General features: G+C 37.0%; 1 protein-coding gene across 12 annotated transcripts in view; it reads left to right on the top strand.

Annotated features, from left to right (window-relative positions):
* The window catches only part of TP53BP1 (tumor protein p53 binding protein 1), a 194,699-nt gene that overhangs the window by 4,678 nt on the left and 172,257 nt on the right, over positions 1 to 17,764 (top strand). For 10 of the 12 annotated variants that reach the window (XM_077127643.1, XM_077127642.1, XM_077127638.1 and 7 more), the window contains exons 2-4: positions 10,546 to 10,730; positions 10,948 to 11,041; positions 11,267 to 11,351. In XM_077127643.1, coding sequence (XP_076983758.1) covers positions 10,554 to 10,730; positions 10,948 to 11,041; positions 11,267 to 11,351 — 356 coding nt within the window. In that variant the 5' untranslated portion in view covers positions 10,546 to 10,553. Of the gene's footprint in view, positions 1 to 9,736; positions 9,952 to 10,545; positions 10,731 to 10,947; positions 11,042 to 11,266; positions 11,352 to 17,764 lie in introns of those variants that run through there. The other 2 variants (XM_077127639.1, XM_077127648.1) reach the window with 2 other exon arrangements.

Below are 17,764 nucleotides of genomic sequence, written 5' to 3'. Positions count from 1 at the left end.
CCTAACTCAAATGCAGCTGCTTCTGTGAAACTGACTTCCCCACTTGCCAGCTATGTGGACATGTATAAGTTGCTTACCCTATCTGTGCTTCAGTTTCCTTATCTGTAAAATGATGATAATAACACCTCACCTTATAAGGGTTATTTTGAGAATTAACTGAGATGATCTAATTAACATGCTTAGCACATGTTCAGAATTCATATTTATTTATTCATTCAGTGATATGTATTGGGTACTTTCTGTGTCCCAGCAAATGGAACACACAAAGTTCCCTGTCTCATGGAACTTATATTCTAGTCGGGGGAGACAGATAATAAACAATAAGCAAAAATAAATAAATTGTGTCAGAAAGTTGTTGGTGCTGTAGAAAGAAAAAAAGATAAACTGCGTTAAGGAGACTGGGAATGCTGGTGAGGGTATGGTGATGAGGTGGGGTGGTGAAGGCGCAGGAAAACCTTGTTACTCTAAATGGAGTGGTCAGGGTAGGCCTTGTCGATCAGATGAAACTTGAGCAGAGACTCAAAGGAGGTAAGGTAGTTAACTATTTGGATATCTATGGGGAAGAGCCTTCTAGGCAGTTGGAACAGACAATACAAATTCCCTAGTTTAGCAGTATGCCTGGCATGTTCAAGGGATATCAGGAGCCCACTGTGGCTGATACAGAGGAGTGAGGGTAAGAGGGTTAGGAAATGTGATCAGATGTGCTGGTTTGAAAATGACATGTATCGCAGAACAGCCATGTTCTTTTAATCCAATCTTGTGGGGGCAGACCTTTTGTTGGATGGGACCTTTTTTAAAAAAAATATTTTATTGATAAATCTTAACATATCGACATTTCATACATGGTTTGTAATCAGTGGCTCGTGATCACATACCTGTGCATTCATCACTATGATCATTTTTCAGAACATTTGCATTATTCCAGAAAAAGAAAAAAGAAAAAACTCATACATCCCATACACCTAACCCCTCCCTCTCATTGACCACTAGTATTTTCATCTACCCAATGTGTTTTAACCTTTATACCCCCTATTATTTGTTCATTCTCCATCTATACTTTTTACTCTTCTGTCCATACCTTAGATAAAAGGAGCATCAGACACAAGATTTTCACAATCACACAGCGTGGTGGAGGGTGGCTGGTGACGGGGTTCAGTTGGATGGGGTGTGGGGGGAGTTGTGGGTTGTGGGGCAGGGGCAGCGCACATGAATGTAGCACGTTCAAGGAACATGGCTTGGCTTACTTTCTAGTCCCTGACTCCCCATCTGTGCACTCCTTCTGGGCCTCCATATGGAAAGGGGTGTGTTAGGCTGTTTGTACCAGCTGCATGGTCTCCAGTTCTCTCCACTGATCAGTTTTCTTTTTTTAGTTTTTATTAATACAACCAATCAACATACAATATGAACATTCTTTTTTTCATCACATAGTTGTATATTCATCATCATGATCATTTCTTAGAACATTTACATCAATTCAGAAAAAGAAATAAAAAGAAAACAGAAAAAAATTCATACATACCATACTCCTTACCACTCCCTTTCATTGATCACTAGCATTTCAATCTACTAAATTTATTTTAACATTTGTTCCCCCTATTATTTATTTATTTTTAATCCATTTGTTTTACTCCTCTGTTCCTAAGATAGATAAAAGAAGCATCAGACACGTTTTCACAATCACACAGTCACATTGCAAAAGCTATGTCATTATACAATAATCTTCAAGAAACATGGCTACTGGAACACAGCTCTATATTTTCAGGCAGTTCCCTCCAGACTTTCTGTTATGCCTTAACTAAAAACGTGATATCTATATAATGCATAAGAATAACCTCCAGGATAACCTCTCGACTCTGTAATCTCTCAGCCATTGACACTTTATTTTGTCTCATTTCTCTCTTCCCCCTTTCAGTCGAGAAGGTTTTCTCAATCCCTTGGTGCTGAGTTCCAGCTCATTCTAGGATTTCTGTCCCATGTTGCCAGAAGGTCCACACCCCTGGAGTCATGTCCCACGTAGAGAGGGGAAGGCGGTGAGTTTGCTTGTTGTGTTGGCTGAGAGAGAGAGGCCACATCTGAGCAATAAAAGAGGTTCACTTGGGAGTGACTCTTAGGCCTAATTTTAAGTAAGCTTAGCCTATCCTTTGTGGGGTTGAGTTTCATAAGCAGTGGGGACAACCAAAGCAATAGGCTGAGCCCCCATCTTGGGGTTTGTTCACTGGAAACCTTGTATCTGATGCTTCTTTTTATTTTCCAACTTAAAAAAAAAATTTATTAATTAAAAAATTAAGAAACCAGATAAAACGTCAACGTATATAATCAGTAATTCACAATATCATCGCTTAGTTGCATATTCATCATTTCTTAGGACATTTGCATTAATTCAGAAAAAGAAATAAAAAGACAATAGAAAAAGAAATAAAACGAACACAGGAAAGAAAAAAAAAAAAGATTATACCTACCATGCCCCTTACCCCTCGCTTTCATTGATCACTAGCATTACAAGCTAAATTTATTTTAGCATTTGTTCCCGCTATTATTTATTTTTATTCTATATGTTCTACTCCTTTGTTGACAAGGTAGATAAAAGGAGTATCAGACACAAGGTTTTCACAATCATACAGTAACACTGTGACAGCTTTATTATTATTCAATCATCCTCAAGAAACATGGATACTAGAAACATGGATACATTTTCAGGTAGTTCCCTCCAGCCTCTCCATTACATCTTGAATAACTCTGATGCTTCTTTTATCTATCATATGGACAGATGAGTAAAACATATAGATTAAAAATAAATAAATAATAGGGGGAACAAATCAAAATAAATTTAGTGGATTGAAAAAAAAATTCTTCACTTGGGGAAGTTTAATTTTCCCCTTTTCTCACCATTCCCCCAAGGGGACTTTGCGAATACTTTTTTATTCACTGTTAAAATCACTCTGGGATTTATTGGGGCATCATTCTGGACAAACCTACAAAATCTCATGTCGTGCTCAAAGTTCCATGTACTATGATGTTCAGTTAAGCTGTCCACATAAGTATTAGGAAATGCACTAGTCAAAATATAAATTTTGTACCAAATAAACATTTTTTGCATTAGTCTCACATGGAAGTTAAAGTTTTAAAATATGAATTACCATCTATTTTCAACATCCTGCAGTATTGATATTCCTTTGTTCTTCCTCATGCAAAAACATTTTAAAATTTATACATTTAATCACTATCATTATACATTCTAGGCAGTCCTAGATTATACCATCTCAATCTTTATTGTCTGTCTTTCCTTCTGATTTCATTTGTGCCCCCAGCCCTCCTCCCTCTATCATTCTCACATTCAGCTTCATTCAGTGTTTTAACATAATATGTATTACAGTTAGGTAGTATTGTGCTATCCATTTCTGAATTTTTACAATCAGCCCTGTTGCACAATTTGTATCCCATCAGCTCCAATTACCCAATATCTACCCTATTTCTATCTCCTGATGGTCTTTGTTCCCAATTGAAATTCTCCAACTTCATTCACTATGTCAGTTCATATCAGTGAGACCATACAGTATTTGTCCTTTTGTTTCTGACTAATCTCACTCAGCATAATGTCCTTAAGGTCCATCCATGTTGTTATATACTTCATAACTTTATTCTGCCTTACAGCTGCATAATATTCCATCATCTGTATATACCACAGCTTGTTTAGCCACTCGTCTGTTGATGGACATTTTGGCTGTTTCCATCTTTTAGCAATTGTAAATAATGCTGCTATAAACATTGGTGTGCAAATGTCCGTTTGTGTCCTCGCCCTCATGTCCTTTGAGTAGATACCTAGCAATGGTATTGCTGGGTCATATGGCAATTCTATAGTTAGCTTCCTGAGGAACCACCAAACTGCCTTCCACAGTGGTTGTACCATTTGACATTCCCACCAACAGTGGATAAATGTGCCTGTTTCTCCACATCCTCTCCAGCACTTGTCGTTTTCTGTTTTATTGATAATGGCCACTCTGGTGGGTGTAAGATGATATCTCATTGTGGTTTTGATTGGCATTTCCCTAATAGCCAGAGAAGTTGAGCATCTTTTCATGTGCCTTTTGGCCATTTGTATTTCCTCTTCTGAGAAGTGTCTGTTCAGGTCTTTTGCCCATTTTATAATTGGGTTGTCTGTCTTTTTGTTGTTGAGTTGAACAATGTCTTTATATATTCTAGATACTAGACTTTATCTGATATATCGTTTCCAAATATTGTCTCCCATTGTGTAGGCTGTCTTTTTACATTCTTGATGAAGTTCTTTGATGCACAACAGTGTTTAATTTTGAGGAGTTCCCATTTCTTTCTTTCTTTCTTCAATGCTCTTGCTTTGGGTGTAAGGTCTAGGAAACCGCTTCCTATTATAAAATGTATAAGATATCTCCCTACAGTTTTATGGTCTTAGAACTAATGTTTAGGTCTTTGATCCATTTTGAGTTAATTTTTGTATAGGGTGTGAGATATGGATCCTCCTTCATTCTTTTGCATATGGATATCCAGTTCTCTAGGCATCATTTATTGAAGAGACTGTTCTGTCCCAGGTGAGTTGGCTTGACTGCCTTATCAAAGATCAATTGTCCATAGATGAGAGGGTCTATATCTGAACACTCTATTCGATTCCATTGGTCAGTATATCTATCGTTATGCCAGTACTATGCTGTTTTGAGTGCTGTAGCTTTGTAATACACCTTAAAGTCAGGTAGTGTGAGACCTCTGACTTCATTTCTCTTTCTCAGAAAAATTAGCTATTCGGGGCACCCAGCTCTTCCAGATAAATTTGGTTATTGGCTTTTTTATTTCTTAAAATAAGTTTTGGGGGTTTTCATTGGTATTGCATTGAATCTGTAAATTAATTTAGGTAGAATTGACATCTTAACTATATCTAGTTTTCCAATCCATGAACACGGTATGCCCTTCCATTTATTTAGGTCTTCTGTGATTTCTTTTAACAATTTCTTATAGTTTTCTCTGTATAGGTCTCCACTAATCAGTTTCAACAACACAAAAATAAATCAACCAGGTCTTTTGGATCTTCTGAAGAGATCCAATAGGAAGAAGACAACCCCATTTATGAAGAATTCTTTACCCTCTCCCAAATGGAACATGAATCTGAACAAGACTTTATATATAACTGCTTATTTAAAGGCAATTCAGGGTTGATGCAATATTCTAAGAAAGGATCATGGTGATTGTTCTAGTTTGCTAGCTGCTGGAATGCAATATACCAGAAACGGAATGGCTTTTAACAAGGGGAATTTAATAAGTTGCAAGTTTACAGTTCTAAGGCCTAGAAAATGTCCCAATTACAACAAGGCTATAGTAATGTCCAATCAAAGGCATCCAGGGGAAGATACCTTGGTTCAAGAAGGCCGATGAAATTCAGGGTTTCTCTCTCAAGTGAGATGGCTCATGGCAAACACAGTCAGGGCTTCTCTCTCAGCTGGAAGGGCACATGGCAAATACGGCGTCATCTGCTAGCTTTCTCTCCTGGCTTGCTATTTCATGAAGCTCCCCGGGAGGTATTTTCCTTCTTCATCTCCAAAGGTCACTGGCTGGTGGACTCTCTGCTTTGTGGTGCTGCAGCATTCTCTGCCCTCTCTGAGTCTCTCATTCTCCAAAATGTTTCCTCTTTTATAGGACTTCAGAAACTAATCAAGACCCACTCAAATGGGTGGAGACATGTCATCCCCTAATCCAGTTTAACAACCATTTTTAACTAAATCACATCAACCAGGGAGATGATCTCATTACAGTTTCAAACATACAGTATTGAATAGAGATTATTCTACCTTTATGAGATGGGATTTATATTAAAACATGGCTTTTCTTAGGGGGCATACTTGCTTTCGAACCAGCACAGTGATGAATATACAACTATGTAACGATATTGTGAGTTATTGATTATATGCCAAGAATAGAATGCTCATATGGGGTAAGAATGTTCATTTTTGTATGTTTTGTTAGAAAAAAACAAAAAAAATTAAAAAAAGGCATTTCAAGGGACAAAGGAATATGTGAAATGACATACACATAGGAATGCAATCAGAGAAATCCACAATGTCAGAAATTTTATAGAGCACGTGACCTGGTTTCATCAACAGCTAAATACATTGTGAGAAATAAAAAGAAAGAGAATTTACAAATTAAAAGAAACCTAAAGTATATAGCATTCAAATGCAATGTGTAAATTTTGTTTGAAATTGTAAAAAATGTGATTTGACAATTGAAGGAATTTGAGCGCTAGATATATGATAACATTAAGAAATTACTGTTAATTTTCTTTAGATTATTTATATTTTAGACATACAAGTATTTTTGAATGAAATGGTATAATGTCTGGAATTTTCTTAGAAATAATAAGTTTGGGGAAATGGATGGAGATATAGGTGAAACAAAATTATCTACTTGATAACTATTAAAGTTGCAAAAATACATATTTTTTCTTTTTTTATCGAAACTACTGTGTTAGTATAGTGCTGCTCATGTGCCTCCAGAGCCTCATCTGTGTTTCAGTGTGACAGAGTTAGGGGCTCTGGAAGGTTTTTAAAGTCGGTTAAAATTAACAAGAGCAATGTGACAAAATATTAACAATCTGTGAATGTAGGTGAAGAGTTTATGAGAGATTATTATACTCATGATTTTCAGTATACTATTTTTGCCACTTTTCTGTGGTTCTGAAATTTTTCAAAATAAAAGTTTACTTAAAGAAATGTACAAGAGGGAAGCTTTGAAGAGATAAGATAAACACCAGCTGTGATTGCTTCCACTATAGGGGTTTGCAGATATCTACAAGTTATCACTCTGATGTTAAGACTTATAAGTTCATTGGCAATTATTTACTACCTTAAGCAATTTTGCTTTCACATTTTAATTATATCATTACTGTTGACTTAACTCCTTCATAAGGATGTGGGAGTTGATAACTTTTCAGTTTCTTTCACATTATTCTGTTATGAATTTTTAGAACATTAGAGAACCCATATCCAGTTGTTGTCTTTTTTTTGCATATAAGTCTGTAAGGAGACCTCAGAAAAACTCACAATTAAATCTGCAGCATTTATGTTGGTTGTTGTTGTTTTTTTAATTAAAAAAAAAATACCAAAAAACACCAAACGCAAACATTCGTAACTTGATCATTCCGTTCTACATATATACTCAGTAATTCACGATATCATCAAATAGTCGCATATTCATCATCATGATCATTTCTTGGAACATTTGCATCTATTCAAAAAAAGAAATAAAAAGAAAACAGAAAAAAATTCCTACATACAATACCCCCACCCCTCCCCCTCACTGAACACTAGCATTTCACTCTAAATTTATTTTAACATTTTCCCCCCATTATTTATTTTTATTCCATATGTTTTACTTGTCTGTTGATAAGGTAGATAAAAGGAGCATCAGACACAAGGTTTTCACAGTCACACAGTCACATTGTGAAAGCTATATCATTATACAATCATCTTCAAGAAACATGGCTACTGGAACACAGCTCCACATTTTCATATGTCGGTCGTTTGATTGACTGAAATATATTACGAAGTTATGAGCAGAATAGGTGATCCCAGCCTTATGAGAATTTATCTAGTTTTAAAAAAGAACACGAGAGGAGATGGCTTTAAGCTATAGAATAAAGGAATTAGGTTAGTTGATTAGAAGAAAAGTTTCTGACAATGAGATTTGTTAAATTTTAAAGTGAGTAAACATAGGGTTTGATGGAATTTCCTTCTATTAGAGGATTTAAGAGGCTGATTAGATTTCTCTCTGTCTGAGGTGGCTTAGATAAAGATGTACTTACAGGCAGGTGTTTGCTGATGGTTCTTTGCAGCCCATGAGTCAGTAAGGGCTTTTGGCTCACTTCACTGCAATTAGTCATAGCCTCAGTGGGTAACTATTCTGCCTGCATTTTTTTTACCTTTCTGGGTAAATTAATGATTAATTTAATTACCACACTTCCTAACAGAGAATTCACAGGGTTTTTTTTTCATAGTTATTTTTTAGGCTCTTATTTTATTTAGTAATGGGAATGGCTAAGGCACATTTACTTGTTTATCTATTTTTAGTTATATTTTTTGAGATTTGATTAACATGTATTAAAATTTGCCCTTTTTAGTATATGGTTTTATGAGTTTGACAAACACAGTTGTTGTGTCAAATATTGAAGAAGGCCTGTTTGTTTGTGTCTTGTTAGGGGAAGGAGAAAATGCTACAATGGGGCTGTGAAGAACAAAAAAGGTAGTGACTTTGGGAAGAATTTAGTGGAGGATCGGGATCAAGATTTGCCCAGAAAAGGATATGGTTGTGCTCTAATTGAGCAGATGAACTCATTTTATTAACTCAGTCTAGTTAAGTTATTGACATAATATTTACCTGACTTGGTTTTTGTAGGATTAATTTTATTTGGTCACTGGTTTTCTGCAGCTTTAGGAGTGGAAGAAGAGAGGAGTCAATTATAACTTATTTTAAGATTAAGAAGTGGGATGTGCCACTGTTCTATCCATTTCTGTTTCGTTAATGAAATATTCTGGGAACCCTAATTATATTCTAGTTATGGAAACCATAGATCCAAGATTTTTTAGGACAGTCCTATTTCAAAGAGTATGTCTTTTTGTTTCCATAAGTAATATATACTCAGATCACATACTTTAATTTTTGGTTTGAAAAAAATATCACTGTAATTTATAGAAGCAGGAGGAGATTGGTTGGTAGGAAGCCTCACTTCAGCTTAGCCAATATAAAATTTTTAATTGGGCACTTACAGGAATGAAGAATCATGACTGGGTTGTCCCTCAATAATTCCGAGCCTGGTGTAGAGACAGAAAACAAATTGCTGTTGGGTGCATAATATGTATATGGTTGGCACCTTGCTAGTTTCCCTGATGACAGCTGCTCTGGCAAGAATCCCATCCCAGATCCAATCACCAAAGAAATGAAAACACCACCAACATCACATATTTCTCATGGGGCCTAGTTCTTTAATACTCATCACAGCTGCCACACCCTTTCTAAGACCCTGGCATCATAATAAGGATAATAGCATCTCAGGGTGTGGAGGGACTTGGAGGTCATTTAGTTAGAAGGGGTGGCAGCTGTTCTCCTCTTCACCTGGGACTCTGAGAATCGCAAGCTCAATTCTCTCACAGGCAAGTGCAAAACACATCTAGGGCTGTACTCTCCATAGGCTGCAATCCTATAAAAGATAGGCCAACGATATGCAAATGGAAGCTTGAAATACGTTCCAGACTGGAACAGAAAGAGTAATGGGAATATGACTTAATGAGTGCTCAAACAAAAAACTGGCAGAGATGTAATATGAAGCGCTTAAATTCAGCTAGAAACAAAAGAGATCCTGATTGACACAGGTAAACCCAAAGACTTCTCTCTTCGCCTGCACTAGCTTTGAAGTACCAGCCATCCTGTATCTTTTTGGCGTTTTATTAGAAAGCCGGGAAACCCTCTCTTCCCACGGAGGGCATGACAGAAAGGGCTTAAAGGTGCAAAAACAATAGAGAGCAGGTAAACATTCTAATATACTTGAGTTTTGGGTAAATATAATCGCTTCTTGAGGCAGGAGAATATATTTCACGCCCTCTCAAGGTCCCTTCGGTTCAAGGATACGGTTCTCCTTTGGCTATACTAGGGGGAGGGCCCGCAACGTCCATGCTGCCATGGAAACGCACCGCCGTGTTCCTTTTTCTTACGTGGGGCGGGGCACTCCGCCTCGGCTACCTATCATCCAAAGGGTTTCTTGAGTGGCAGGCAGGAATAGCGAACCGAAGATCCTATACTGACGCGACGGGAAAAGGGGGAGTTCGCGGCCGGTGGTGGCGGTAGCGACAGCGGCGACCTGGGGATCGAGCTGGAGGGACCCGGCAGCGTGCAGAGACCTCTAGTTCTAGCGCGAGAGACCTCCCGCCGGGATGCCTGGTACTGTTTGTAGAAAAATGGAGCGAAGTCTGCTCTGAAAGCTTGGATTTCGGTTCTGAAGGGTTGGCTGACCGGAGGGGGCGGGGTGGCAAGCATGGCGGCGGTGACGGGGAAGGGGTTGGAGGGCCCTGAGGAGGGGGTGGGGAAGCTGTAGCCCGGTAGGCTGGGTGGTCCTGAGGAAAGGTGATGGGTTGTGGTGGTTCTGAAGAACAGATATTAACAAGTAGCCTTTGGGGGCGCGGGGTGGGGAGCGGTAGATGTACCAGGAGGAAGTAGAGTTGTGGGGGATGGAAAAAGGGGCGGGGAGAGAAGAGGTTAGAAGGGAGGGGAAAGAGTGTCTACGGGAAGGTGATGGAAAAGAAGAGGGAGGGAGGAAGGAATAGGCAGGCTGAATGTAAATAACGGAGAAGTATAAGCTTGGGAGGTATGGTAGAAAACTGCTTGCAGGTGTTATAAATATAATGTTCTAATTGGAGGAGCCCTGGATTGGTCCCCTTTCCCAGGTCTTGTACTTCCGCCCCATTATTTAGGCTCAGACGGCTGGAGGAAGGGTAGTAGGTTACACAGAACTGATCTTTTGTCATGCCAATCCAGGGGAGCAGATGGACCCTACTGGAAGTCAGTTGGATTCAGATTTCTCTCAGCAAGATACTCCTTGCCTGATAATTGAAGATTCTCAGCCTGAAAGCCAGGATCTAGAAGATGATTCTGATTCTCACTTCAGTATGCTATCTCGACACCTTCCTAATTTACAGACACACAAAGAGAACCCTGTGTTGGTGAGTGGTACCTTGTTAGGAAATGATAGAGCAGGTGTCTTTTCTTTCGTGATCTAAACCAACTAGCAAACATAGTTATTAGGAGATAATTATCTTTTTGATAAAGTTGATTGGAAAAATGAAATCGGCATGTTCACAAGAAGTATGCCTCATTTTGAACTATTTCATATATTGTGGAGATATTATTGTGGAGATATTACCTCTGTGTATTTTCTAGGATGTTGTTCCCAATCCTGAACAAACAGCAGGAGAGAAACCTGGAGACATTAAAAGTCAGTTCAATGAACATTTGAAAGAAAACAAGCCTGCAGGTGAGATGCTTAAAGCTGTTGATTCCTTTGCATTTTGAGACTGGGTGGATTTAAACATTGTGTAGTAGTGGTGAATGTATGTAGCGAAGTTTAGCTCAGTATCTAGTGCATATTCGGTGTTCTAATGTGGCTGATGAGATTGGTATTGTCTGTATTCCTGAACTTGGGTTAAAGTTTGGTAGATAATAGATGTTTTTTGTGCTCATATCCATTAATTTTTTTCAGACCCTGTGGATTCTGCTCATTTGGACACATGTGGTTCTGTGAGTCAGGTCATTGAACAGTTGCCTCAGCCAAACAAGATCAGCAGGTATATTAACGTTTGAAGGAATTTGTTTAAATTATTAACTGTTCATTTCTATCTTTTATCTGTATTTGTTGCTTCATTCCAAGGATAAAGGGATTGATCTTATTTTTGTGAGTTGGGGAGTGGAACTAGAGGATTATATTTTTAGTTCTGATGGATGAAAATCTCTTTTGTGAAGGTAATAACTTTTTCACATTCACATTATTCAAATTGTGATCTAACTTGTGTGTGTGAAACAAAATAAATATTCCTCATACTTAAAATAAATATGATTTCGATTTTGGTAGTATTTGATCCTGCTATGTGTCTTGAGTTCTCTGAACAAAGTTTTTTGTCATATTTTGCTCTTTTGATAATTGCTAGAGATATTTTGTGTTTGGTTTTGTTAAATCAATTATATAATCATTTTTATTAGTAGGAAAAAACATCAAAAATTGCCTGTATTATCAAAACTGTTAGACCTGCTTTCTACTAACAACCAAAGTACCTGTCAGTCTAAAACCCACGATGTTTAATTCATACCCTAAATAGTATTCAGATTTTACCATGTGTTAGGTGTATCTTTACATTGTCCATTTATTGAATGCCTCTGTGGTAGGCACTATATGGATCTTGACGTATAATCTCATTTAATTCCACCTTTAAAGCAGATATGCAATGAAGATATGATATTCCCATTTGTATTATTATGATGAATAAAAAAAGTTAAATAACTTACTCTAGAATGCATTGCTAGTAAGTGACAGAGCTGGGCTTTGAATCTGATTCTTCTGACTTGATGCCTCCTCTTGTCTTTTTTACTACCCAATATTTCTCAGGCTTTTCTGCCCAGATTTTCCTAAAGTTAAAGGAGAACATAGGTACTTTCAAGAGTCTTGTAGGTGAACGGATGCTAAGAGGACTTAGAGAGGAGAATATTAATGAAGTGGTTAAAATCAATTGTGTTATCCCAAAAGTAACTAATTTTTTGCATTCTATTGTATACACTTTCTGTATTTGTTTTAATATGATTTTTTTTCCTCCCACATCATTAAATAAAAAGGAAACCTTAGAGTAGTCAATGAACTGGGGCTCATTTTGGCCTGCAGGTGGGTTTTATTTGGCAGGATTGTAAAATATATTTAGATTAATTGACAAAATTAAAAAATGGGGAAATTTCTAGAGCTGTGAAAAGTAGCCAAGCTCTGTTTAGATGGGGCATGTGTGATATAGTTCCTACAACTCACCATTGTACTTGGATACTGAGATCAGATGCTGTTTTGTCATTTATCATAGTGCTTGTGTGTTATTCTTAAGCCCAGCTCTTCACTCACCTGTGCTACCATTTTTTTTTTGCTTTCTGAAGGCATTTATTTAAGTTTATTACACCTTTTCAGGAATATGTACTAGACTTCTCTATGTTTTGAGTGGCCCAGCACTGGTTTGAACCAGTGAGAGGCAGAAAGTGTGTAGACTCCTTATTGTGTTCAGTGAAGCAATGCTCTTTGAGTAGTTCCATGCTACTTCTTTTCCCTTTTTTTACATCAAGGTGTTATACTTTCTCTAAAATAATGTTTTGAATGCCTACATTCAAGAAATGTGTGGGCACTGTGATAGGAGTTTGGAAGGGGCTTTCCTATCATAGAGCTTTTAATTTAATAGAATAAATATTCAATATAATCATTACATAAATAGCTATTCAGTTGCAGTTGTGATACTTGCAATGAGGGGAGAAAATAGAATAGTATTATGATATATAACCTAATCTGGGAAAATTAGGGAAGTCTCTTCGAGGATGCAATCTAAACAGTAAGTATGGGTTTGCTAGGTTTAGTTGAGGGGCTGGGAAGAGGAAATATGAAGTATGAAAGGAAGAGCTTTCCAGACAGGGAAATGCATGTGCAAATGCCATGAAGCTGGGAAGAATTTAGGATTGATTCCCAAGGAATCAAAGCTCTTCAAAACACGTGTATATTGATTTCTTCAGGACTTTTCCATCTTCTCTTTGTTTTCTTTATTTATTAATGCAGATATTTTGAAAAAAAACATCTTGTGAAATTTTCTACTTCATGAAATTTCAAAAGATCTTTTTTTACCTTAGTGTTCTGTTCAGTTTAAACTGATGGTCCTAAACGTGGAGTGTTCTAATAGTATCCTGAAGAAATAATAGTTGTATATTTTTATTTCTCTATTAAACATTTTTAAAAACTGAGATAAGTTAGAGTCCCATGCAGGAATTAGAAGTACTATATAGCAATCCTTTGTATATTTTGCCACTTTTCCCCAATGGTAATATTTTGCAAAACCATACAGTAGTGTATTTCATGTGAGGATATTGACACTGATAATATATATAAATCTTACTCAGATTTCCCAGTTTTACGTCTATTCATTTGTGTGTGTAGGTATTAAGTTTCATATAATTTTATCAACTATGTAGGTTTGTGTATCCATGATACACGATTCTGAATAGTTCCAACACTGTTCTATAAGGATCCCTAGTGTTACCCTTTTCACACCCCACCTTCCTCTCCCATAGTCAAACCCCTGGCAACCCCTAAACTGTCCTTCATTTGTAAAGTGTTGTTATTTAAAAATGTTATATAAATGGAATTATGTAGAATATAACTTGAGGATTGGCTTTTTTCACTTAGCATAATTCCCAGGAGATACAGCCACATAGTTGTATATATTGATAGTTCATTCCTATTTATTACCGAGTGTTAGTCAGTGGTATGAATGTGCCACAGTTTGTTTAACCATTCACCTGTTGAAGGATATCTGGGCTGATTGTAGATTTTTGCTGTTACAAATAAAGCTGCTATGAACATTCATGTACAAGTTTTTGTGTGAACATAAGTCTTCATTTTTCTGGGGTAAATGCCCAGGATTATAATTGCTGGGCTATGTGGTAGATGCGTGTTTATTTTTTTTAAGAAGCTGTCAGACTACCATTTGACAGTCTCACCAGTAATGTATGAGTGATCTAATTTCCTTACACTTTTGCAAGCATTTGATATTTTTTGTTAGCCATTCTGATCGATACATAACAATATCTCATTGTGTTTCCCTAATGGCTAATGATGTTGTGCATCTTTTCATGTGCTTATTTGCCATCTGTATATTCCCTTCATTGAAATGTCTGTTCATGTTTTTTTGCCCGTTTTCTAGTTTGTTTTTTTACTATTGAGTTTTGAGAGTTCTTTATATATTTTAGTTACTAGTCCTTTGATGGCTATGTGGTCTGCAAATATTACCTACTACTCTGTAGCTTGTCTTTTCATTCTCTTCACAGATTCTATCACCGAACAAGTTTTAAATTTTGATGAGATCTGTTAAATATTTTTAATAGAATAATATAAATACATAGTTTTTGTTTCTGTTTTTCCCCTCCATGGTCAGGCCCCAGGAATTGAACCCGGGTCTCTGGCATGGCAGGCAATAACACTGTCACTAAGCCAATACATATTTTTTTTTAAAAGGTTTTATAATGAAAAATAAATGGTCCTTTATCATCTTCAGTCTCCTTTCACAGAAGCAACCCTCTTTAAATGTTTTCTTTTTAGGTTTTTTTTGTAAGTTCCTTGGTAGGTTAACTCCCTAGCTTTAATACTAAGTAATAAAATAAAACTAAGTAATACTATTGTACTGCCATTTCTTGTTTTATCAGATTAGGACATTTCAGTTCTGGCAATGAAAGATGAGGACTTAATTCACACCAACACCTCTCAATTTTTGATAATTATTTTAGTTTTTATACTGGCTAGATTTGTACCTCTAACGAATATATTTTAAACCTCTATTTTCCCTTTCCATCAGCTTTAGAGAGTGGAGAGAGGTTTAATATCAGTACTATTTTTTGTTTATAGTTTGGTTCACCCAATCATTCTATAAATATTTATTGAATACTTACTATATGCTGAGCACTTTTGGGCTTTAGGACTATGTAGTGATGAGAAAAGATAAAAACCCTAGCCCTTAACAGAGCTTAGATTCTTGTAGGGGGTAAAATAATGCACGATAAGTAAGTAAAATGTATAGTATTTTATATATCAGTAAGGGCTACAGAGAAAGGGGCAGGAAGCATTAGAAGAGTTGCAAGTTTAGATAGGGTGGCTAGAGAATGCTTCTTTGGTGTGATATTTGATAAAAATATAAAGTGAGTAATTGATTTCTGCTGTTATCTGGAATGAGTGTAGTTCATACATCCAGAGCAGCAAGTGCAAAGAAAGAGAATACTTGAGAAATGGCAAGATGGTTAGTTTAGCTGGAGTGGAGTGGAATGATTAAGAGGAATGGAAGAAGAGGTCAGAGAAATAAAGGGACCACATTATATAAGGGCTCACAGATCATTGTGAGGAATTTGGCTTTTATTCTTAGTAAGATAGGAAGGCATTTGAGGATTTTGAGCAGAGAAATATGATTTGACTTAGATTTTTAGGATTTCTCTGTTTGCTGAATCAAGAATAGACTGAAGGGATGGGGTGCCAGGAGCAAGGGAAGAAGTAGGAAAACCAACTTGGAAATAATTTAGGAAAATGTGGCTGTGGCTAGACCAGGGCAGAAATAAATGAGGAGGGGTAGGGACTCTGGGTATATTTTGAAAAAGAATTTAAAGAGATCAGATATGAAGTATGAGAGAAAGGAAGGAGGTAACAATGATTCCAAGTTTCTGGTTTGAGCAACTGGGAGAATGAAATTGTTGTTAATTGAGATGGTGAGGACTGCAAGAGGAGAATTCTAGTTTTAGACATGTTAAAGTTGAGTTTCGTTTTTGATAACCAAGTGGAAATGTTGAGGAGGCAACTAGACTGCAGTTCTGGAGCTCCGGGGAAAGGTTTAGGCTGGAGATTTAAATTGCAGAGTCACACATATGGATGGTATTCAAAGCCATGCGACTGAATAAGATCACTAAAAGGGTGAGGGCAACTGGGGAAGAGGACCAAGGGCTCCCTGGGCTGTGGATCGCCAGTGTTTAGAGGTCAGGGACATGAAATAAATAAAACTCTAAAAGAAGAGACTGAAAAGGATGTAAAATGTTTGATTTTGTGCTGTCTCCTACTTTTATTAGTTTTTGTCATATTTGATCTTAAACTTTCTTTCCCAAGGTCATGTTCTCGTTCTCCTAGTGTACATACGTAATGTTCTGTGTTTGTTTTTTTTTTTTGTGGTGTGTATATATATATATATATATGTTTATTATATATATATAATTATATTTATAATTTTTTTATATTTGTATTTATTCAGATGTAGAGAGGAATGAAGTTTAGATACATGCTTCAACATGAATGAACCTTTCAAAACATTAAGTGAAATAAGTCATTTGTTAAAGCAGTCAATTATATGATTCCAATTATATAAAATATCTGAAATAAGCAAAATAATTGAGACAGAAAGTAAACTGGAGATTACCAGGGGATAGGAGTAGGGAGGAATGAGAAGTTATTGCTTAATAGGTTCAAAATTTCTGATTGGGGTGATGAAAGGTGGCACAACATTGGGGATGTAATTAATATTATTGAAATGTTCACTTAAAAACAGTTAAAATGGGGGCAGTGTGACAGTGGCTCAGTGGCAGAATTCTTACCTGCCATACTGGAGACCCAGGTTCGGTTCCCAGTGCCTGCCCATGTTTTTAAAAAAAAAAAAGGTTAAAATGGAAAATTTTGTATCTAGAATAAGTTAAAAAAAAAAAAAAAGAAAGAAGGGATCAGCTTAAGAACTTACTGAGGGTGGTAGGGGATAATACTAGGGTTGAGCACCGTATACGTAGTGAAGTCTTTATAGAGAGTGTTCTTGAAGTCTTGCTTCCTCTGAACTAAGAAAGGCCAAACTGAATAGGTTTTCTCATAGACTCTCAGCTCTTCTTCTCTATCCTTCTGGCAGTTTCCGCGGAAATTCCCAAACTGGCAAGAGAAAACATGGTCATGAATCTCCAGCAGGAAATTTTCATTGAACTCAAAGGCACAGGGAAACTGTTCCATTAATTGCCAGATACAGTCAAGGAACTGGGTGAAGACAGGGGACACTTCTTGAGTCCCCATCCAGGTGGCCACACCTTTGGGAGAACTTGTGGCCCATGGATATCCATTCCTTCTCTATTAGCACCTTTGGTCTTGTGTCAGCAGCATACATAAACTTGCTCCCTGGGTTCAGTTGGTTAATGGCCTCTAACAAGAGTTTGTCATCTATGCAGGGAGTGTAGAATCCAGACAGGGGCTGGCTACAGCAGTAAATGGCAGCCTTGGGAACGGTAATATGGTCCCAGACCTAGAATGCCGATAGCCTCAGCATTCTCAGGCTATCACTGCTGCTCTAGCAGCATACTTGCCCAATTCCTGGCTCCTCTGTTCTGTGTTTTTGTGAAAATCTTTACTTAGTCGTTTCTCTCTTCCTTGGATCATAGTCCCTAACTTTCCAAATTTATGTTTTTA

The sequence above is a fragment of the Tamandua tetradactyla genome, chromosome 14 (genome assembly GCF_023851605.1).
Source record: "Tamandua tetradactyla isolate mTamTet1 chromosome 14, mTamTet1.pri, whole genome shotgun sequence".
Taxonomy (NCBI): Eukaryota; Metazoa; Chordata; class Mammalia; order Pilosa; family Myrmecophagidae; genus Tamandua; species Tamandua tetradactyla.
The sequence above is the reverse complement of the archived record's forward strand: the minus strand, read 5'-3'. Positions and strand labels throughout refer to the sequence as shown.